A 24,347-nucleotide genomic window follows, 5' to 3' on the forward strand; every position below is an offset into this window, starting at 1 on the left:
GAGATTGCCAAGCTGGCAATCCTAAGCACTGCTTGCTAGCTAGCTTCCTCCCTACAGCACTTTTACTTAAGGAATATGTTTAATTGTAATGGTTTATGTAGGAGGTTTTTAAAATCATGTTATTTTTCTTTTTTCATAACATTTTCTGGCTACTGTCAAATGTTAATTTATATGTATTCTTATATCATTTGTGTGCATTAGTAACATGCTATTTTGTAGGTCTTACAAGAATACACGATGTTTCTCCATCTTACTTTATGCTTATTATTTATTTGATATTACTTTATTCATTTATTCTTTTAAATTGATTTATTTGGAAAGCAGAGTGACAGAGATTAAGAGAGAGAGAGGAAGAGAGAGCAAGGCACTGGTTCATCCTCAAATGTCTGCAATAGCTGAGGCTGGGCCAGGCCAAAGCCAGGAGCCAAAGAACTCATCTGGATTCCCACATGACAGCAGGAACTCAAGTATTTGGGCCATTGTCTGCTGCCCCACAGGTGCATTAACAGGAAATTGGATCAGAAGTGGAGGTTGGACATGATCCCAGGCACTCTGATACAGTATGCAGGCATCCCACGTGATAGTTTAACCCAATGTGCCACAACACCTGCTTTTTTGTTACTCTATTTCATATTTTTGTATTTTCCTTAGATTTACTGATTTGATATGGTTGGTATTAACTCCATTTTTCTTCTTGATAATTCAGAAATTCTATTCTAATTCACTTCCATCAATGGCAATTTTCTTGTCCCTGAACTCAGAACCAGGTACATCCTTCTACTGTTTTATACAGAATAGTAACTATTCACTTAACCAATCGTTTCCCACTGCATTATCCCCTCAGCTATTAGATTAGGATATTTAGAATATGTTCATGTCCTCCCTACATCCTTTTCTCTTTCTCCCCTCCTCCCCAGAGAAGGGATCTGTGGAATACTTTTCTTTTCCCCATATTGATAGATTTGGTGGAAACAGTGCATTTAATTCAAGACTTCCCTTTGCTGGTTGCCCCTTTTGTTTCACAAGCTCTTTGCTACCACTTAACATTACATATCACCTGGTAGTTAAACATGTCTTATAATTTAACATGCAAATATTAGAAGATTTCTTTCCTCATCATTTTCCCTCCGTTTCTCCCCCCCCCATCTTTCCCATTACTGTATTTCTCCAATATTCTCTGAATTCTAGCACAGTATTCATGAGACATGAAATTCTAGACATACACTCCTCAGACACTACTGTGCAGTGAAACCCTAGTCCTGCCCAAGAATCAGCACAGTGGATGTAGGGAAGTGAACGGCTAATCAGAGATCCGGTGGTGAAATCCTGATTGGTGAGATACTGAATCAAACATGTTGCTGCTGTGCTCAGCTGAGTCTGGTTGTTCAGCTTCTTCCCTGCAACAGTTTGTGTCTCAGCATTTCTGGAGATAATTACAATTTACAAAGAAGAACCCTGTGACTGGGATGAACTCCAGGTAAATCAAATTATGTCCCCAAAGTTGGTCTTTGATGTCCTGCCACCTTTCCTGCTAGCTTATTATTTGAATTTTTCATCATATCCCCCTTGATGCCCATTATTCTAATGTGGAAGTCAAAAACCTCTACCCAACTTTATATTTGAAAGTGCTTTGAACATTTGAGAGGATTAGAAGATAGTGTCCTCAGTATCTTTCAGCAGCTGGGGTTAGAGTCTAATACAGCATACTCTCTGAAGACATTAGTGACTAGCCCAAACACCCCGTAGCTCTGACTCCCGCTGGGTACTCTTTTGGATACATCACCTTCATTTGCAATTTTGGTCTTTTTTTTTTTTTAAACTATTTGTATTTTGCCTTTTTCATAAAACTTTACTCAGATTTTCTACTAGTTTTAAGACTTATTTACATAGGGCTAATGTTTTTAATGGACATTGCTTTTTCCAAGATTCTCACTCAAATTTTAGTTTAAAAGTATGACTTTTTCTCAAGCACTTGAAGTTTTTGTTTTCAATGTATGTGCTGTTTTAAGAGAATGGTATCTTTTCATATGAAACAGGTTATCAAAAAAAGTCATTTCTACTCAAATCATTCTCTTTTGCTAAAGTTATTGAAAGTGACTTTTAGTTTGCATTTTTCATTAATCTTTCTCAAAGAGAAATCCAGTCATGGTGTTGATTTTGGCTGACTTCCGCACTGTTCTTTCCAAATTCCCCAGGTGTGAAAATTTCACTGGGTTTTAAATGAACAAGTATCAGCCAGATATGTAATCTCGGGGTTGAAAACTTAAGTGGACATATAGATTGAGAGCATTTCTCTACTGGGATGTATAATATTCTAATGAGACAACTTACAAAAACAAATGTAAAACTTAGAGCTGCCTAGACATCACAAGGCGGCCATGGAGAAAATAAGCAGATATTAAGCCCTACTATATGGACAATTCTGTAGGCATTATGCAGCCATGGGAAAGGTGAGAAGAAGAGTTAGTCTTTTATTAAATTGGATTATTCTTTCTCCTTGCAATTATTAACCCGCAGGCTTGTTTCTGCTCCAGTTGCTAAGGGCGATTGCCTGCCAGATAGGAAATGATGTTGATGAAGACCTAAAATAACACACACACACACACTTTTTACTTAAAATTCTAGTGAATTGGGAATAGAGTGTGTTAGGTGGGAGGTGGAAGTTAGAAAGAAAAAAAAACAAACAAAGGAATATATAAGGGTGTAATAACATACAATAAGTAATTCACACTCTGAAATTCCAGATGGTTCACTTTCAAACCAACAATTATTTCATTGTTCTGGGTTCGTCATCCAAAAATTTTTTGGGGGGGAATTATTCTCCTATGAATTATGTCTGCCAAGACTCATACAAGGGAAAAAATTGTAACTATAAAAAGTACAATAAACAAAAATATGTCACTCTTTTCCATTCTATCAAGTTGATTCCTAAACAAAGTTTCGTTTCCCACATGGGCATGTTTACCATCATAAACTCTCACTTTTCATCCTAGTAGTATAATGGGGTGTCCCTATAATGCAGTGCTCCTACTTTGAACCTATCTATCTGTCTGTCTGTCTGCCTACCTATCTATAACTTAGTGACTTCTCTCATATATTGGTAGTGGGGATACCCTACCATCATGGGTTTAGGGACTTCAACAATCGTGCACCACTCAAAGAATGAAGGCACATGGTCTTTGAGAAAACAACAACTACTAGTAACAGGAACCTGGTTTTGCCAAGTGAATTCATCCTACAAAGTCCCACAGAAAAACGAAAAAAAATTAATTATTTTCATAAGCACCCCATAGGAGTGCTAATGATCTCATCTCTTCCTTTACAATCTCTTAAATATTCCATTAAAGGAACTACCTTCATTTCTTTAGATGAACTACTAGAGTTTAGGTGATTTTTTTTCTTTTTTTAATTTCTCCTTTTTTTTCCTACAGTTTAAAAAAAGTCAAATCTTTCAGATGAAAGTAACTATACGACCATTTAAAAAATGTGGAAGAGGGCCGGTGCCGTGGCTCCCTTGGTTAATCCTCCGCCTGCGGCACTGGAATCCCATATGGGCGCCGGGTTCCAGTCCTGGTTGCTCCTCTTCCAGTCCAGCTCTCTGCTGTGGCCCAGGAAGGCAGTGGAGGATGGCCCAGGTGCTTTGGCCCCTGCACCAGCATGGGAGACCAGGAGGAAGCACCTGGCTCCTGGCTTCGGATCGGCGCGGTGCACCGGCCGTAGTGGCCATTTTGGGGGTGAACCAAGGGAAGGAAGACCTTACTCTCTCTCTCACTGTAATTCTGCTTGTCAGATTAAAAAAAAAAAAAATGTGGAAGAAAGTATGTTGTAATGGAGAAGACAGACTAGGAAGGATTGGATGAAGATTTAGTTTCAGTTTAGTACAGGCATTTAACTTTTCTGTTGATTCCTTAGAGCATAATAACTGAGATGTCTCAGCGAGTTCAGAAATGGATATGAGGGATGGGCATTGTGGTCCAGCAGGTTAAGCTGCCTCTTGGGATGTCTACATCCCATACCAGGGTGCCTGTTCGATGCACTACCCTACTTCCGATCCAACTTCCTGCTAATGTTATCCTCGGAGGCTGCAGGTGATGGCTCAGATAATTGGGTCCCCACCACAGAAGCAGAACCAGACGGAGATCCTGGCTGTAGCCTGGTCCAGCACTGGATGCTGCAGGCATTTGGGAAGTGAACCTGGCAGATGAAATGTTTCTCTTTCTCTGTTGCTCTTCCTTTCACACAAATACAAATAAATAAATTTGAAAAACAAAAAGAAATGGATGACACATGTGAAAACACCTTGTAAGCTATAAAATACTAAATATCTTCATAATAACTAATAAAATCCAGAAGTGTAGACAGAAGTTATTACTATATCCTCTTTATACTTGTGAGCAACTCAATAAATTTTTGGAGGATAGATTATCACCACAGGATAGCAAATTGCAATATTATTGTCTGGTTACACATATCAGGCTGCCTCCCCTAGTTTTTTTTTTTTTTTTTTAATTTGGAATCTAGGTAACAAAGCTTACACTTAGAACCAGGCCATCTTACGAGGAAAGAAAGGGAAAATTTAAGTAAGGAATATCTCCAATGAGGGAACAGAAGTTCTATCTGGCATAAAGGACCAATCAGTTCTGTTGATACATGGTCTTCATTTCCAGAAGTAATCATTTGAACAAGAATTCAATTTCTCAGGAAAATGATACCCAGAAGAGACAGAAGGGATAACACTAATTTCTGGAAAGGGAAATCGCTATCAGAAACTGGTATCAACACCGTATGGATTCCAGGTAGTATTTCAGTAGGTTCACATAAACTTCACAATACACTACACACTGTTGTTATTTTCATCTTATACATGAGAGGAGTAAGGAATATGGAGGCTATTTGGTGTACAGCCTGGAACCAAAATTTGGCAATCTGGCTTCAAAACCAATACTATTTAAATTGAATAAACTCAGCACCTCTGAGGGTCATCTACAGGTGCAGGTTTGTGGACCTGCAGAGCTAAGACCCAGAGTATGAAACTGGCTGAACACACTCTTGGTTTGCACAGCCCCTTGCTAGCCATGGGCCTTCCTTTTCCTACATTATCTACCTTGGTCAAATGCTTGTTATTCAACTTCCATGACTACTGAAAACTAAATATTTTCTAAATAAGAACTTACCTATTTTTTTAACAAGGTAACAAATTCTGTTTGGTGGATATTTGATGTTCTTAGTAAAAGGAAGGCATAAAAAATCTAATTTTATATTTTAATCAATATGTCCTGAAAATGACTCATCTTGAAATACTACACATGGATTTTTTAGATGAAGTTAGCACTCAACACTTACTGTAAGACAGTGGACAATCTTGCACGAGAAAGTATGATGCAAGGGGCTTTTTATTCTGGTTGAGATTACAACATATTTATACAGGCATCAAGAAATGAATGACCAAAACCACTCAGGAGGCTTCAGCTAATCTGCCTGTGATTTATTTTATTTTATTTTTTATTTTTTACAGGCAGAGTGGACAGTGAGAGAGAGAGACAGAGAGAAAGGTCTTCCTTTTGCCGTTGGTTCACCCTCCAATGGCCGCCGCGGTAGGCGCGCTGCGGCCAGCGCACCGCACTGATCCGATGGCAAGAGCCAGGTGCTTATCCTGGTCTCCCATGGGGTGCAGGGCCCAAGGACTTGGGCCATCCTCCACTGCACTCCCTGGCCACAGCAGAGAGCTGGCCTGGAAGAGGGGCAACCGGGACAGGATCGGTGCCCCGACCGGGACTAGAACCCGGTGTGCCGGCGCCGCAAGGTGGAGGATTAGCCTAGTGAGCCGCGGCGCCGGCCTCTGCCTGTGATTTAAATTCACCTCCCATGCTGAAATCCTTAAAGGGCGGAACACCAGTCAGCAGCTACAAGTTAACTCCTTTTCACTAACAACACCATTTTGTTGTTGTTGTTGTTGTTGTTGATTCCTTAAGAGGTTCCCTTAGCATTGCTATACAAATAAAACAGAACAGGGGCTGGATAACTTAATAAATACTTTTATACAACTTGAAAATTTTCTCATTAACTGCTTTCTCTCTTCAGCGCTCTTTGATATGGATTTTCTTTCCTTTCTAAAATATTTATTTATTTGAAAAGTTGAGTGACAGGTATAGAAAAATCATGGATCTGGTGGTTCACTCCCCAAATGGCTGCAATAGCTGGGGCTGGGCCAGGATGAAGCCAGAAACTCCATCTGGGTCTCCCATGTGGGTGTCAGGAACTCAAGTACTTCAGTAATCATCTCACAGGCACACTAGCAGGGAGCAGGATCAAAAGTGGAGTACCTGGAACTCAAATTAGCACTCTGATTATGTGATGAAGGTGTTCCAAGTGGTGGCTTAACCTGCTGTGGACAACATAGGCTCCTGGCATGGATTTTTAATGTGGCTGGAAATCGACTACTTGAGCTTGTCCATCTACTGTCTTCTAGGGTGCACATTAGAAGGAAGCTGGAATAGAGATTGGAGCCAGGACTTCAATCCAGCCACTATGTCCTAATAGGCATCTTGAATGCAAGGGCAAACACCTGCTCACTGATGCCTTTCTTTTTGGTAACCCAAAACATTAGTCACTGTCTCACAGCTGGTAACCCTCAAATTCTTCATTGCTAAGTTTATTTTCACTATTACTACAATATATAAAAGATAAATGAAAATAGATGTTTGACACAGTAATACACATATGACTGTTAAGTGCTGGACGATGATTTCTTTTAATATGCTGACAAGAAGATGATACCTGAAACAGAAAAATCTATCAATCTTAAGAGCTGCTGACAGAATTTATTACCAATTATTATTTTGTAACATGGAGAGAAAAGGATTAATACACAATAGGAAGTTTTAATATTTAAAGTCACTTTAATCGCTGTAAATCAAGGGTCACTTTGGCAATAAAGCACAATGTTTAAATGCCATATCTCCTAGTTTTCATGTTTGGCTCTTATTATTGATCATTTTTGGTATCATTACAATATGCCTATAGTAAGTCTGATAAAAATCCCAACTAGTTATTTTTGAAGAAGGACATTTAAAATACAGGTGTACAATATACTAAAAATCCAAGGTTTTTAAATTTCATGCATCATGTTCTGACAAATAAAAAACTAGATATTAATTTAGCTCAAGTTATCTAAATGTATGAAGAAAAAACAACCTTCTAACCAGTATCCTCACTACAAAACAAATAATCACAAAACATATGCAATTTCTTCCCTCTATTATATATGATCAAAAACTCTAGGAAAAAAAATTGTAGTGCTTCCCCAATCAAAAACAACATATAAAAGGTTAAAGGTTAGTGAAATCTAAACAAGAAATGACACAAAAATGACCAGTCATATTTTGGGTCTAGTGACAAACATGGTACTTTTTATTATTATTAAAGTTCCCTCCAGCGTATTCCAGTAAGGGAAGTATTTTATTTGATTCCACTGTTGCTCATGGTCTGAGCCCTGCACACTCCTTTCCCTTTCACTTCAAAGGGACTTCCTTTGTATGTGGCCACACACTCATTGTTAGTGTAAAGATCAGGCTGGATCTGCTCCCAAATCTTCTTCTTAGGATTTAGCTCCTTATCAGGCTCTCCTGTGATGGGGAAAATACACAAGGAAATTACATAACTAATAAGACAAAAGTATTTTTAAAGAAATCATTCATAGAAACTTCCAGTGAATTGTTTGGCAGCACAATCCATTATTAGACTTAATTAGCCCTTTACATTAATTTTTACAATGTCAGCAGTCTATATTCTTGATCAATAAAATGGTTATCTTCCTTATGAAGGTTAAAGATATTATTTTTTATTCTCATAATACTTTTGCTGATTATATTAGTACATGAATTTGCTTCCTAAATCAGTAAAAGGAAAGTGTAAACTATTCATTTTATCATGGCATACAATTCTCTACTTAATGATAGGAAGACAGAAAAGTTTAACATAACCTAAGTTTAGTATCTGGGGATGTTCAATAATTCTGGGGACAAAAAATCAGTTCAAAAAACAATGCAGAAAAGTCACTTATCTCTCAAGTATCAGAACTTTAACGACTTTCCTGGAGGTTAAAAGGATACTACTGAAGCATAATTCCATAATCATGGGAATAAAAACCTTTTAAGTTTTTTTTTTGAGTGACTCTCACACAAAAATACTCAGAATTACTTGAGAGGAATTTTTAAAGTGCTGCAACTACATACATTCTAAATTCTGATTGTATATTATTATGTAAAGTGGTGTTTATTCCCTGCCCATAACACAGAGGAGTAACAAAATAACAAAACTAATAACTAAATTGGTTGATCACATTATTTTTTTTAAAATTGACAAGAAGAGTTGGACAGTGAGAGAGAGAGAGAGAGAGACAGAGAGAAAGGTCTTCCTTCCGTTGGTTCACTCCCCAAATGGCTGCTACAGCCAGTGCTGTGCCAATCCGAAGCCAGGAGCCAGGTGCTTCCTCCTGGTCTCCCATGCTGGTGCAGGGGCCAAAGCACCTGGGCCATCCTCCACTGCCCTCCCGAGCCACAGCAGAGAGCTGGAATGGAAGAGGAGCAACCAGGACAGAATCCGGCACCCATATGGGATGCCGGCACCGCAGACAGAGGGATTAACCAAATGAGCCACGGCGCTGGCCCGTGGTTTTGTTTTTGATTAGCTCTTCAGGGACTACAAAATTGGCAAGCACATGTGACACTGCCCTCTAACATGCAGGTTTCTAGATATGACAAAACAGTCCACTAAATGATATATCCACCTTTTAAGAAGCCATGAAAAATAAAAGTGAAAGACAGACTACTAGACTAGATGAGGCACAGGTTTAATTTAAAACCCAGGGAGTTGGCTAAATGTTTCAAAAATTTAAAGCTCACACAACTCACACAAGATAGGTACCACTAAAAACTCCTTCTTAACAGTTGTAAGAGCTGAGGCTCAAAAAGGTTTCCCGATCATCTGAGCACTTGTGTAACCAAGATCTGAGACTGCAATAATTATCAAGGAACAAAAATATGAACTAAAATAAACTGCAAATAAATACAAGCAATTTCCAAAGCTTGAGTGTTACCTTTAATACACAGACTTAATACCTGAACATTACAAATGTGGTTGTGAGACTTCAACAAGTCATTTGATGCTTACTATTTGAAAAGGATCATGGAAGTGTTTGGTAAACTAAAAAATGTTAAACACATGTATATTACTAATAATAATGCCAAAAAATCAGCAGTATCTCTGCTTCAAATTAATTTAAACATTGAATACTACCCTGAGGTCTATAAATTACACTCTTGCTTGTTTCTAATTATATGAGAAAATTTTACAAGTTATATAACTCAATTTATTTTAAAAATAAATAGCTGTCATTGCGTTGAAAGGTGCTCAGATGACTACACAATTAAGATTATAAACAAAACCTATTACATCATGGATAGAGGGTCTAAATCAGAACTATAAAAGTCCTGGATGAAAGTGTTAAACCTTCAGCATACTCAAAATGTTTTTTAACAAATACTATTTTGTAGGGCATAAAGCTCGCTTGAAATTAAAGTTAAAACACCCTCCGTGAAAAATACACCAATTTTTAAAAGGATTTCTTCTTTAATATGAACTCTGTTTCCCAGAGAAATCTTCAGTCATTTCTGTGTGCACAATCTTTAGTGCAGATCGTGTTTTCCCAGCCATTTTTTTTCTTCTTTGATATTGTTATCTAAAGGTAAGTGATGATATAAATACAAGTTCTTAAAGCTAAAAAGTGCAGTCTCTGAAATTGCTAAACGATGCCAACAATCACCATTTGGAAATGGTTACATATATTGTAAGAGAACAAATCATTTCAATGATTATTTTAGGCCAAGTCATTCTAAACACACAGGGAATAGGAACTGGCTTAGAGAGGATAAAGTCCAGAAAGGCTTGTAAAAATGTAAAAAGCTGTAACAATCCTCCTAGCATTAAAAATCTATAGAAGCAATAAATACAAACCCAAGAGATCTAGAAACTCACATGTCTGGAAAAGAACTGGAAATTTCATTTTAATTAGGTCATTTTTGGGTACCATGTGCTCACTGACCAATGAAATCTAAAGTGGCCATAAATAACTCCAATCCAGTTATTTGATGCTTAATTGAATTTTTGAATTATAATAATTGTAACCATTACCAACTCTTATACAAAAACTAAAATGTAACTTCATAAAGAGGAGCCAATTAATTTTGCAGAGTTAACCAATATGCAAAAGTGGCTTAGTAGGGGTCGGCGCTGTGGCACAGTGGGTTAACACCCTGGCCTGAAGTGCCGGCATCCCATATGGATGCTGGTTCTAGTCCCGGCTGCTCCTCTTCCAACCCAGCTCTCTGCTATGGCCTGGGAAAGCAGAACAAGATGGCCCAAGTCCTTGGGCTCCTGCATCCACGTGGGAGACCTGAAAGACGCTCCTGGCTCCTGGCTTCGGATTGGCGCAGCTCCAGCCATGCAGGCCATCTGGGGTGTGAACCAGCGGACGGAAGACATCTCTCTTTCTGCCTCTCCTCTCTCTGTGTAACTCTGACTTTCAAATAAATAAATAAATCTTTAAAAAAAAAGTGGTTTAGTGGTGTGAAAGAATGACCTTGGCAATACTAAAGACTTTTCTCCAAATCTTGTATTTTAAAAAACAGTATTACTACTAAGTTTCTCTTTATTTATTTAATGATCCATTTAATGAACTATTTTATGCCAGGCACTATTCTAGATGCCAGCAATATAACAGACAATAATTTTAAAAAAAAAAGGAATTTTATGATATTTATATTTCCATGGGCAGATAATAAATAATGTACAGTATCTTAGATGGTGATAGGTGCTTTGGAGAAAAATAACGCAAAGAAGGTGACATCTGAAAAGATTTGAATAGAATGAAAGAGCAAGCCCTGTAGTGATCTGGGGATCAAGTGCAGTACATGAGAAAAACTTAGCATAGAGCAGATTAATAGATGGGCAATACAAAGATTTGGGCCTGTGATCTGAGTGAAAAGGATAACTTGCAAACAGTTTTGAGCAAAGGAATATGATTTGATCTATATCACTCTGGCTGTTGTATTTGAAGACAGATGGAAAAAGGATGAGGGCAAACGTGGGGAGATCAGTTAGTAGTAGGCTTTTGAAAATATCCTGATAAGAGATGTTGGTACTGGGACCAGGGTGATAACGGTGATAAAAAATGAGAATGATCCTAGATGTGGTCAGAAGATAGAGGCACTATCTTTGAGGAGATATAGGGTATGGGAAAAACAGCTACACAACTTGGAGAATGCAGTTGCCTTCAAATGAGGTGGGAAAACTGGAAAATGGAAACTCCAGGAGAAAGATTGGGACATGTCACCGAAGAAGTCCACTGGGCAGGTCAGATAGGTAAATGGATAAAAATGCCAAGGGATAAGCACAGAAAAAGAAAAGAGGAGGGCAGGAATTGTGGTGCAATGTGTTAAGTCACTGCTTGGACCACTCACATCCCGAACCAGAGTGCCTAGGATTGAGAATCAACTCTGCTTTCATTCCAGCTTCCTGCTAATACACCCGGGAGGGAGCAGAGAGATGATGGCTCAAGTACCCTATTGCCCACATGGGTGAAATAAATGGAGTTTCTAGCTCCTGCTTTGATTTGGTACAGCTCTGGCTGTTGTAGGCATTTGGGGAGTGAACTGGCAAATGGAAGATATCTCTCCCTCACTCTCTCTCTCACTCTGCCTTTCAAACAACTAAAAATGAATAAACATTGTTCAAAAAAAGAAGAAGGAAAAGAAAAGGATGGAGAACTGGTCTTTAGCTTTAGAGTGAGTAGTGCTCTTAACTAGAACAGTTCTGGTGGAGCAGTGGGGAGATCAACCCGCTGAAATGAGAAGAGGAATTATGTGTAGATGACTTTGTTATTTAAGAAAACATGGATTCAAAAGTTAAACCTAAGCTCTGTGATTAACTATTAACTTAAGATATTAACATGTGGGTAGAGAGAGAGTTTAGTTATTGTTATACAGTATTATTTGATATGTTTTAAGATTGAAGAAAGTTTTTGGTCTTGCAGTTAGAGAAAATAGCTGTTAAGTATGAAAACACTTTCAAGGTCAAATAACAATTCAAAGGTTTGAAAACCAACTGCAATTTCTATACCATGTCTGATACATGTAACATAAATATATCAATCTTTAGTCACTAAACTCATTCAGTGACTATCAAAAGTATACCAGCAAATATATATCAAAAGTATACCAGAAATTATCTGAAGTTTCACAATGCAAAAGAGATCATGTAAAATAAAGCACTACATCTCAAGACATTGGTATAGGCAACAATTCTTTGATAAGACACCAAAAATACAGGCAACAAAAGCAAAAATAGGATTACATCAAATTAGCAAGACCCTGCATAGCAAAGGAAACAATTGACAGTGGAGACAACTGACACAATGGAAAAAAAGTTTGCAACATATTCATTTAACAAAGTATTATTATTTAGAATATATATGGACCTAAAAAAAAAACAGAACAACAACAACAAAAAAACCTCAACAACAAAAATAAACAAAACAATCCAGATAGGAAATGGGCAAAGCATCTGAACAGATATTTCTCAAAAGAAATACAAATGGGCCGGCACTGTGGCTTAACAGGCTAATCCTCCGCCTTGTGGCGCCGGCACACCGGGTTCTGGTCCCGGTTGGGGCGCCGGATTCTGTCCCGGTTGCCCCTCTTCCAGGCCAGCTCTCTGCTATGGACCGGGAAGGCAGTGGAGGATGGCCCAAGTCCTTGGGCCCTGCACCCCATGGGAGACCAGGAGAAGCACCTGGCTCCTGGCTTCGGATCAGCGCGATGAGCCAGCCGCAGCGGCCATTGGAGGGTGAACCAACAGCAAAAAAGGAAGACCTTTCTCTCTGTCTCTCTCTCTCACTATCCACTCTGCCTGTCAAAAAAAAAAAAAAAAAAAAAAAAAAAGAAAAGAAAAAAAGAAAAAGAAAAGAAATACAAATGGCCGGCAAAGAAATTTAACTATGCATCAAAGAAATGCCTATCCCAACTACAATGAGATATCACCTTACTCTCCCTATTAATTTATCAACAGTAATATTCAGATAGTAAAAACTGATTCAAATGCTGAAGTACTTACTATTAATTTTATAAGTGAGTAAGAATGGTCATAATAATAAAGGAACTATAAGCTTTCATTAATTAGTCCATGTTAATTCATAGCAAGCAACAATCAACAAACAAAAATGCTACAGTACTAGAGATTCAGTCAAATCTATGGTAAATCTTCCATTAACTCTATAATCTTAAGCTACTAACAATTTTGTTGGACCAGTTTCCGAAATTACAATAAAGTGAATTAAAGTAGATGATTTCTTCTAGTTCAAAACACCTGACTCTACAATCTATGTCAAAAAGTAGAACTATATGCATGTATGATCTGAAATATTTAAATAAAAAATCTTAAATCTGGAAAAATAAGTCAGCATTTATCTATTTCGGCTGCTTTTCTCAGTGTATTCTAAATCTTAAAAAGGTTTCTTTCACTGTAACTCTATTCTGATTTAGTGACTAAGACTTCCAAATAGAATTTAACTAGGTCAGTCACGTATATATGTGATGGCTTACCCAAAAGTGGGAGGTTTTAGGAAGTGTTTAGATACTGTGGGAGTACAGCATTGATCACATATGCTCTTAGAATCTGAACCCATCAGGTTTCTTTCAAATCATTCAGACTGGGATTTTCTCAAAACCCAATTTACCATTAAAAAAAAAGGGGGGGGGGAGTTTAGAGAAAAGACCATCTGGTTTCCAGGTTCCAGGGTTCAAGACATGCACATGCATTCAAAGTCATGGATATATGAAAAAAGCAAAAAAGATGCTTTGTGTTAGTAAGCCTACTACTGATTGGGAGATTAACCCATGCTTTCATCCATATTTTTTATTTCTTCTTCTTTTTTTTTTTTTTTTAAAGATTTACTTTATCTATCTGAAAGGCACAATAAGAGAGAGAGAGAGAAAGAGGCAGAGTTGGAGAGAGAGAGAGAGAGAGAGGGACAGAGGCAGAGACAGAGAGATCCTCCATTCACTGGCTCACTAGCCAGATGGCCGCAACAGCCAGGGCCGGGCCAGGAAAAAGCCAGGAGACAGGAGTCTCTTCCAGGTCTCCCCCGTGGCCCAAGCACCCAGGGCAAACATTTGTGCATCCTTCCAGGGCCTAAGCACTTGGGGCATCTTCTTCTGCTTTCCGAGCTACATTAGCAGGGAGCTGGATCAGAAGTCGGCAGCCAGAACTCAAATTGGAGCCCTACATGGGATGTTGGCATCACATGCAGTGGCCCTGCTCGCTATGCAATAGTGCCAGCCCCTCCCATCCATAATTTCTACCTTACCACTCCAATATTACCACTCCAATACACTCTAATATTTCATTACAAAGAGTTAACATGGGAGTAAAAACAACTATATAGTCACATTAATCTTGCAATTCCATTTAAACCAAGTTGTTTCTACAAACAACTCTCCAAATTAATTGTGACTTTTGAATCTACTTCTACTTTTACTCCAGTTTATTTCTGCTTTCCCATTACTCTGGTCTAATGAATGACCTTTAAGAAAATGGCAATCTTTTAATTTTTATTTTTCCTCTTGGGAGATCTTCTTCTTCTACATCTACCTGGCACCCCTTGGCTTCTGCTTCAAACATCTACTTGAAGAAACTTTGTCATACACTACAAAGTATAGGCTTTCTCAAAGGCATTTCTATCACAATAAAGATGCAACATGAAGCGAAACTTCCTTTTATATTGCTAAAATAATTAAATTTTAACAGAGTTTTTCTTTACATTCTGAAATCAAGTAAAGAATATGCAAGTGTATTATTAGACAGACTTTGAGAATTATACATCTTTCCCCAACATCTGAATTTTCATCTGTTTTTCTTTCTGGGGTACATTCTGAAGAGGTCTATAGCTTAAAAGAAAAGACTCTGTAACACATTAATCTATTCTTTATCCATGCCACACATTTCCGCTATACAAGTATTCACATGAGTGTCTTACTCAGATAAAAACTCTCTGATGTATTAAGTCTGTATTCATGGGAAGAACAGTTACATCCTTAAATTTAATGTGTCATCTTAAGCCAATCTCAAAATGCTCAATAATAATTTAAAATGGTCATTTAATGTAAATAAACCCTTGCAATTCATACATGGCACGGATTTTAGCTTTTAAACATAAGAAATATTGCTTAAAATCAATTCTGCAATTATTTTAATAATTGGTAAAAAATACTTACCTGGGAAGCCATCAAAAGTAATCCTGTCTCCAGGTACAGATCCATTAGGCGGAGCCAAGATTTCAACTTTCTCTGGTGAACTAGCACACATTACCATTGCTTGAGAGATTACTCCCCTCATCTTTGCAGGCTTCAGGTTACAAAGTAAAACCACCATCCGATTTTGCATCTGTGTGAAACATAAATTGTTAACTAAACATGCACAGCAATTTTCATACCTAGAATACATTAAGATATATTTAATAAGCTAGGTTTCAACTACTGTTGTTATAAAGCCTTGCATAAACATAACCAAAAAAAGTCCTCCAAACTGACATACATTATGGTTGAAAGAGCACAAGATGTAACCCCAAACATTTAGTGAATGAATAAAGAAATAACTGATTAAATAGATATGGTTTTAAATTTCAGCTACCATTAACTTGCAATTCGATTGTGTACAGTTGATCTTCCTGCTACCTTGAAAAATGAGGTAAATAATACTGATCTTAAAGAACTGTTTATAAGGGTTAAATCAGGCAAACATACAAAGCATTTACCTTAGTATCTATACTAAAATAAATGCTCTCATTTGCATATGCCATATATGGCCACTTGGAATACTAGGCAATATTTATTTCCTAAACTGAAGAAAAATTGATCATTTAACAACTCAAGACATAATGCTTACAGAAATTAGCATTTCTGGCTATTTTGACAATTTTTTATAGAAGTGAAAATAATGTTATTTAATCTTTAAAAATTGAAGTATCAATTTTTCCCCAATTAGCAGGTTTAAAATAAAACAAACAACTGAACTACTGCTGCAGATGAGAAATAAAGGCACATTCATTATGAATAAAATATTTTATAAATAATATTTTATAAATAATACAGAGTTTATACATAATAAAGTTTATTGTTTTATAAATAAAGTTTTATAAATAAATAAATATTATATATTTAAATTTACTCCCCAATTCCATGATTTTAAAAATGGGTTTAAGGATCAAATTCAAATGATTCTGTTTAGGGGGTCTTCAGGAAGAATACTCCTTCCTAAAAAACTTCATAACTTGAAAATTTCACATTATGAAGATTTACAAAAAAATACAGCAAACATAAGCATAACAGAAGGATTAGCTACATGTAATCCCTGAAGAATCTCATGACAGCTGTCAACTTCTTAAGAAAAATACACAACCTCCAAAATCTAGCATGCAATTTTGGGAGCTAAGTAGCCCCACTTCACATAGTATAGTCTCAGTGGGTTACATACAGATACTACAGAAATAGCTTTGCTTATGGCTGTGAACAACAGCTTCTTGAAGAAAAGAAATGATCTGTAACCATGTGACCAGAAAATATGACACTCAAACAAGGAAAAGTTTTCCCAATTAGAGCTGCCTGAGGATCAATTCACTCTTTTCTCCCTAGGGAGTTAAAGAATCCCAGTTCCACACAAGGTGAGTATTTCAAAAAGGAAAGAAAAGCACACACATGTGCCAAATGTATCTTTTTTAATAGATATAATTTCTTTACTGATTTCCTTCATTCCACCTTCGGACTCCGCCAAAAGAGCAGTGAGAATGTTTCTATTATAATGTGAGGTAGATAGTGTCGCTGTTTTGCCAAAAAATCCCCAGTGGCTTACACACTTCTCAAAATAAAATCCAAGCCTCTTTTATACAAATATCTTTAACATCTTGTGTCATTTGTAATCTTTATCCCTGATTTCATTTCCTATGATTTTCCTGCCTTATTTAACTCTGCTCTAATCACCCTACTCTCCTAAACTGAAGACCTTAAAAAAAGGGCAAAAAAAAAAACTTAAGCACGAAGTGTAAGACATTATTTTCTTGCACTCTGATACAGTTAATAGCAATCCATTACATATGAGATTAAGCCTCTAAAGTAAAGGAAATGAGCAAATATTCTATACAGAAGAAAAAAGCGCTTTCCCGAGACATGATAGGAAATAGTTCCCTTTTCTCTTCACCATTCACAAGCTAACACTAGCAGACGAGTAATGATAAACCTGAAACAATCACAACTTAGAATCTAACTCAGCTTTAACACCCCATTTCAGTTATGAAATGTTCTAACTTGTGCAGAGTATGCCTTCCATCTAATGGTGTACCCAAATCTAACCAGTATTAATTTCTACCCTGAGAAAATAGCAGTAGGTAGGAGGAAAGGGGTTTAGGGCAAGGAGCACGTGAAACTCAGTTCTCAATTTTGAGGAATCAACACATAAGGACTTTTATGGGAAATTCCATTTGAAACTATTTTAAGAAATGATGAAAGATAAACTAAAACTTTTTGGAATGGGGCAGGCACTGCAGTGCATTCAGTTAAGCTATTACTGGGGATGCCAGCGTCCAATATAGGAATGCCTGGGATCAAGTCCCACCTCTACTTCCAATCCAACTTTCTGCTAACTTTCCTAGGAGTAGCAGAAAATGGATCAAATTCCTTGGCCTCTGCCACTCATGCGGGAGACCTGGATTGATTCCTGGTTCCTGGTTTTGACCTGGCATTTGGGGAGTGAACCAATGGCTGGAAGGTCTCTCTCTATCTCTGTTTTTCCCTCTTTCTTTTTTTTTTTTTTTAATTTTTTAATTTTTAATTTTTAATTTTTTTGACAGGCAGAGTGGACAGTGAGAGAGAGACAGAGAGAAAGGTCTTCCTTTTGCCGTTGGTTCACCCTCCAATGGCCGCCGCGGTAGGCGCGCTGCGGCCGGCACACCGCGCTGATCCGATGGCAGGAGCCAGGTGCTTCTCCTGGTCTCCCATGGGGTGCAGGGCCCAAGCACTTGGGCCATCCTCCACTGCACTCCCTGGCCACAGCAGAGAGCTGGCCTGGAAGAGGGGCAACCGGGACAGGATCGGTGCCCCGACCGGGACTAGAACCTGGTGTGCCGGCGCCGCAAGGCGGAGGATTAGCCTAGTGAGCCGCGGCGCCGGCCAGTTTTTCCCTCTTTCTGTGTCACTCTGCCTTTCAAATAAATAAATAAAACAAAACAAAAAAACCAAAACCCCTGTTCTGAAATTGCATTCCTTCCACAGTCCAGTTGTTTGTCTTATGACGTCCATCATTCATATGGCACTAAAACCTGCACAGTACCTGTAGCTAGAAGCCTGCACTGTACCTGCAGTTAGTTACACTGTATCTTGGAGGGTAAAAAGGAAAGCTGACCAGGATAGGGATTATACGCACTCAGCCCTGGAGTCAGATTCATGAATATTTACTACTTAGGTTCACAGGTTGCTTCACCTTCTTAAAGATCATCTGTAAGCAAGGACAGTACTAAATACAGATATACTAGTAGTAACAAATAAAATACTATATGTGAAAAGCATATATAACTAGTTTAAAAGCAATAGCCATCATTATTTTCACTTTTGTTCTATCATGGAATTTTATTATTCCTTGATTTTTTTCAAGATCACTGTTATGCAATCCCAGAAAGCATCAATCTAAAAGCATGAGAAAAAGCTCATTTCTCTCTAGTCTAAGAAATATTTTTAAACCTGAGGAAAAATAGAGGAGACTACAGAAATAATGTCATTTTCAATGGTATTCCGTTATTCATTAAAAATTGGATGTTTTGTAGTTTTCTGTTAGATATTATAAAAAGATATTGCTTGTTATATGAAATATAAAATCTTAACCATTTTTAAAATACAGAAAATAATAACATGTTTTCTTCTTTCTGTTCTAATGAATTCTATCTTAATTCACAGATCTTTGGCTTTTTTTGTTGTTTTTTATATACATTTTTTGGCAGAATCCACCACACTCAAACCAATCAACTGATTAAATTAATGTTGGTTCAAGTCGCATGGTAATCTGCCAAGTAATTATAATAGAAAGACATTAAGAATAAGGAAATAAAAGTGACAAATACAGGCAATAGTGATTTTAGTTGTGCACATTACCTGATCGAGAGGAACATGATTCACCAGGCCACTGACAACTGTTCTCGGGGCTGATTCTCCAACATCTATTTCTTCAACATACAAAGAATCTGCATCAGGGTGTTTTCTGGCAGTAATGATGCAACCAATTCGGAGATCCAGACGGGAAACATCTATTGGCTTAGAGTCAGCACTTCCTGTTACTGCTTGCTGTTTTTTCTCCTTCTTCTCTCCTAAAAAGTATTTGTGATTAGGTAAATATCAGAAATAAAATAGTAATTAATACACGACAAGAAATTTTTGGTATTAATACTGATAAGCCTAAAAGAAAAAAATAAAAAAAAGAATATTTGTCTTCTACATTCTATGATGCATGGGCCAAATTCAGTCTGTTGCCTATTTTCACAAAGAAAGTTTTACTGGGACACAACCACACTCATTTGTTTACATATTGTCTAGAGATACTTTTGCACTATAGCAGGGTTGAGTAACTGTGTAAAGAGACTGGATAGTACAAAATGCCTAAATTTACTACTATGTGACATTTAACTAGAAACTTTGCCTTCCATGAAACGGGGCTATAGAAAACCATTTGCAAGTTTTTAAAGGACTCTGGAGGGTACCAAATCCTTTATTTAGAAAGAATACCAAAGTCATTAGTCAAATGATGAAATGAATTACAGCAAAATACAATTTCACTGACAAAATTATTCTCTTATAAGTTATATACAGCAGTAATTATATAATGAATTTCTTTATCTCTCCGTTTCCTATTTTGAAGACTTATGAAGCCTTTAGGTATATTCATAGCAATTTTTTTAGTAGAACAGAAAATCTGATTCAGATTATACTTTAATGTTCTTACTTTTATTTGTATGTGGATAGTGGAAATCTTATGAACATATGATTACTTTAGTCACTAAGTCAAAATGTAACCTATACAGTGGATTCATATTTTTTCAATTTATAATTAGCTTTTCTTGCAAAACAGAACATAGAATCCAATTAAAAAATTTACCTTTAAATATTAGAGAACAGAGACAAGCTATTAAAGCTTAGAAGCATTTTTTCTCAATTATACCTTTGATCTTTCAACAAATATTTATTGAGTCCTAGGACACTAAGAAAGAGTAAGGTTAATAGCTCATGCTGTTAAGGCACTCAAAATTTCTTTTAAGGGAGACAGACACACCTCTAACAAATATGTAATGAATATTACATACATAAAGAAATACAGAACAAAGAACAGTAATTCTGCCTGGAGCAGGAAAGCAGGATTCTGTGTGAAGTACATTCATGGTTTTTACAAGCTAGTTCATGAAGAAAGACATAGGGCTGGGCAAGATTTGATCTCTTTAGTAAAGATCTCTTTAGTGGTAAATACCCGAGACATAGAAAAATATATGCAAACTTATTAGAACAATATATACAACAAATCTTAGTACAAGTTCAGTATCATTTATCTCAATTACCTGGGGACAGAGAAATTATAGATTTTTTTTTTATTTTTCGGATATTTGCATATACATAATAAGGTGTCTTAAAGATAGGATTGCAAGTCTGAATATGAAATCCATTTATGTTTTATGTATACCTTATACACACAGTCTAAAGGTAATTTGAGAGTTTTTTAGTATGTCTTTTTTTTTCTCCTTAATTTTAGCTCTCAAATATTAGAGAGAATATGCAATACTTGTCTTTCTGTGCCTGGCTTATTTCACTCAATATGACACAAAAGGAAAAATATGGAATCAATCAAGGTGTCCATTATGAGATGAATGATAAAGAAAATGTGGGATATATACACCATAGAATATTATCCAGCTATAAGAAATAAAATTATATCATATGCAGCAAAATGGTTGGAACTGGAGGATATCAGTGTACCTATGTTTTGACTGTAACCTCTTACAAAAGGCCAAGTTTGGAATTCTACATGGCATCATGTTGGTGCTAAGTTCTGGATTTTGGAGCATTTCAGATTTGGGATTAAGGATAGTCAACCTATAGTTATCTTTGAGTGATAAACCACATACAGTTATCATACAGCAGTATAACAGCATGATACATCTATATCAATTTTTTAAAAAAATTTACAGCTTACTAGGCATTTGAAATAATCTTATCATCAATCTGTATACCAGAGGTGATTACAAATATTAAAATCTATGCCAAGAACTCTGATAGTTATAAGGGATTTTCATTGGCAAATGAGTGCTATTCAGCATACATGGTGGTCTAGAAAGAATGTGTAGGTATCACAGCCCATGCATAAACAGAATACTAGAATGTGGTAATTCTAGCAACCCAACCACCTATGAAATAACCTTGCAAAACCAGCATATCTGATATAGCAACTGGCAGCCACATATATTTACTCATATTTAAATTTAAAATAATCAAAACTAAATTAGAAACTTAGTCCTTTGGTCACAGTAAAACTTCAAATGCTTAACAGCCAATTGTAGCTACCATGTTGGACAACACAGATATAGAGCATCTCCGTCATCATAGGAAGTTCCAATGGACAGAGGCATTCCAGGCCTAGAGCTCCATTTGGTCAGTGCATTCCCCCTTTCCCATCTAACTAGTAGGTTATTACCAGAATAATTGAAATTCTTCCTTAGAAGAATACAATGTGGATGTTGTTACATCTATCAGAACATGCTATATGACTGTTTTGTGTCTACTTCTTAACAAATTTTATGAGGAATTAGTCTAACTTGATCTCTCTGTAGTCATACCACCTAGTGGTGAAGTTGTGTAGAGTATGTTCAGTCCCTACCTACTTCTAACAGAGGCTACTGATATTTAACAAAAGGAACTGACAAATGCCTTGTCCTAAACTGACTAAACACAATCCCTAAGTCATTTTATATTTTCCAAATATTTTTTAGTGAGTATAAGTATAACGAGAAATACAGATGAGTTACAAAAACACCTTTTAAACTATTTGGTGAAATGTAATCTATTAAGAATGGAAAGAGAATAGTTAAAAAAGGAATCACATTTATGATTAGAAAAACACCTTTAGCAGCAAGGTAAAGGAAAAGATGAAAATTTAATATTAACTCAGATGAAAAGTCACAAGAACTTGAACTAGTGTAGCACAAAAGAAAATGTTAGAGTTGAATTCCAGATATTTTGCTGACAGGAATTACAGGATTTGTTGGTTAACTAGATACGAAAGATTCAGGGAGAGGGACAGTTTAAGATTCAATGGATGGCTGGTGCCGCGGCTCAATAGGCTAATCCACCGTCTGCGGCGCCGGCATCCAGGGTTCTAGTCCCAGTTGCTCCTTTTCCAGTCCAGCTCTCTGTTGTGACCATGGAGGGCAGTGGAGGATGGCCCAGGTCCTTGGGCCCTGAACCTGCATGGGAGACCAGGAAGAAGCACCTGGCTCCTGGCTTCAGATCAGCGCAGCGCCCGCCATAGCGGCCACTTGGGGGGTGAACCAATGGAAAAAGGAAGACCTTTCTCTCTGTCTCTCTCACTGTCTAACTCTGGCTGTTAAAAAAAAAATAAATGGCAAAAAGATTCCAAGTGCAGTTGTCTAAAAGGGTGATGATACTACTACTTTAATACTTATCAGAGTCTGAAATCTTAACATTCCCATAACTTACTTTAGACATTCTGCTCTGATTGGAATGTCCTTTTGATATCATTACAACAGGTCCTAAGCCAATTTCCTAGCTGTGACTTCTTTAATACTATGCCCTAAATATACACCAAAATTCACTCATACCAAACTATTTATGAGCTCCTATACCTAATCTCTGCTTCCTGTGTTTTTTTTTACTTATGTTGATACCTCTGCCAAAAATTCCACTTTTACTCTAGTCAACACTCACAAATTCTTAATGATCCAGCTTCCATGTCCCAATATCATATTGTTCCTAATTTTATTCCAGCTCACATGAGCTTGAGCTTTACTTTTTGTATCATAATTATCATCATTTAAAATGTTGAAAAAAATACCTTTTTTTTCAATTTTTTCTTTCATCTTCTTTTCTTCTCCTTTTATTTGTTCTTTGGCACCAGAAGACACAGCTGTTACTGGTGTTGATTCGATCACATTTTTAGGTGCTACTGAATTGGGTTGCAGTGGAGTGCCAGAAGGGAATGGTATTTGCTTCACTGATAGAGAAAAATAAGTAGATAACATCATTTATATTAAACCAACAAAAAGTATGGAATTGTGACTCACGAATATGAATTCTTTTAAAAAAAAATGCCAATCATCTACTCTCTGAGATTACAGAAAGGTTGTTAAAAATAAAAGGGCGATTTATTATTAATTACTACACTGAGAAAAGTATGAACAATAGTTAACATTATGGACTCATTTGTCTCAAACACTTTCCAAAATGTTCTTTTCACATAATTCTCATAAACAACCCAAGTGAGTTCTAATATGTTGTAATTTTATACAACATGAATCTGAGCCATCTGGAACAGATGAAATTGGTCTATCACACAGTCGGCAGAGAATGTGAAATTTCTGTTCAGTCTGCTTCCAGATACTGTACTGCATGGTTTGGCAAGATGGCAAGCTTCTCACTCAGGTTTTCCTTTATATCGAACAAGTAGAGGTATTGTACCATTAATCATTGCTATATTACAATTAATGGAGAAACAGCAACTACTCATCATCTACATCGCAAAACAACTTTTTTAAAAAGCAAAGGAAGGTCCTTCAGCTTTAAAATGTTAAAAACAATTCACAGTGAGTATGGAAAAATGTACTCTTGTGAGGGACGTTATGTGGCTTATGTTCTGGCCAATACTCAAACCACTTTTCTGAAGTATTTTTTAAGTTCTCCGGAGGGCATTGTATTTTTTTTTTTTAGTAATGTGGGTTCCTACTTTATATTTCACCAATAGACAGAAATCACATTAATTCAAACCACAAATTTACTTTAACATTTCATTAATAAAGCTTGAATTTAAAAGATTAATGTTTATGGAAAAATGACAAACAGTTTTGCATTGCTATATTTTAACTGGTCAATTATGTACCTGTATTCCAAAACCACTAGGTCTTGGAACACATCAACTTGTATCCCATTTTCTACTGACATAATATTTTCTTTAACCGATAGCGCTGAGCACACATA

General features: G+C 36.8%; 1 protein-coding gene across 2 annotated transcripts in view; it reads right to left on the reverse strand.

Annotated features, from left to right (window-relative positions):
• Nucleotides 1–6,875: 6,875 nt before the first annotated feature.
• The window catches only part of AIMP1 (aminoacyl tRNA synthetase complex interacting multifunctional protein 1), a 31,539-nt gene continuing 14,067 nt past the window's right edge, over nucleotides 6,876–24,347 (reverse strand). For both annotated transcript variants that reach the window (XM_062199775.1, XM_062199776.1), the window contains exons 4-7: nucleotides 23,209–23,367; nucleotides 19,251–19,462; nucleotides 15,330–15,498; nucleotides 6,876–7,625 (exon numbers count right to left, since the gene is read on the reverse strand). In XM_062199775.1, coding sequence (XP_062055759.1) covers nucleotides 7,459–7,625; nucleotides 15,330–15,498; nucleotides 19,251–19,462; nucleotides 23,209–23,367 — 707 coding nt within the window. In that variant the 3' untranslated portion in view covers nucleotides 6,876–7,458. The remainder of the gene's footprint in view (nucleotides 7,626–15,329; nucleotides 15,499–19,250; nucleotides 19,463–23,208; nucleotides 23,368–24,347) is intronic.

The sequence above is a fragment of the Lepus europaeus genome, chromosome 8, assembly GCF_033115175.1.
Source record: "Lepus europaeus isolate LE1 chromosome 8, mLepTim1.pri, whole genome shotgun sequence".
Taxonomy (NCBI): domain Eukaryota; kingdom Metazoa; phylum Chordata; class Mammalia; order Lagomorpha; family Leporidae; genus Lepus; species Lepus europaeus.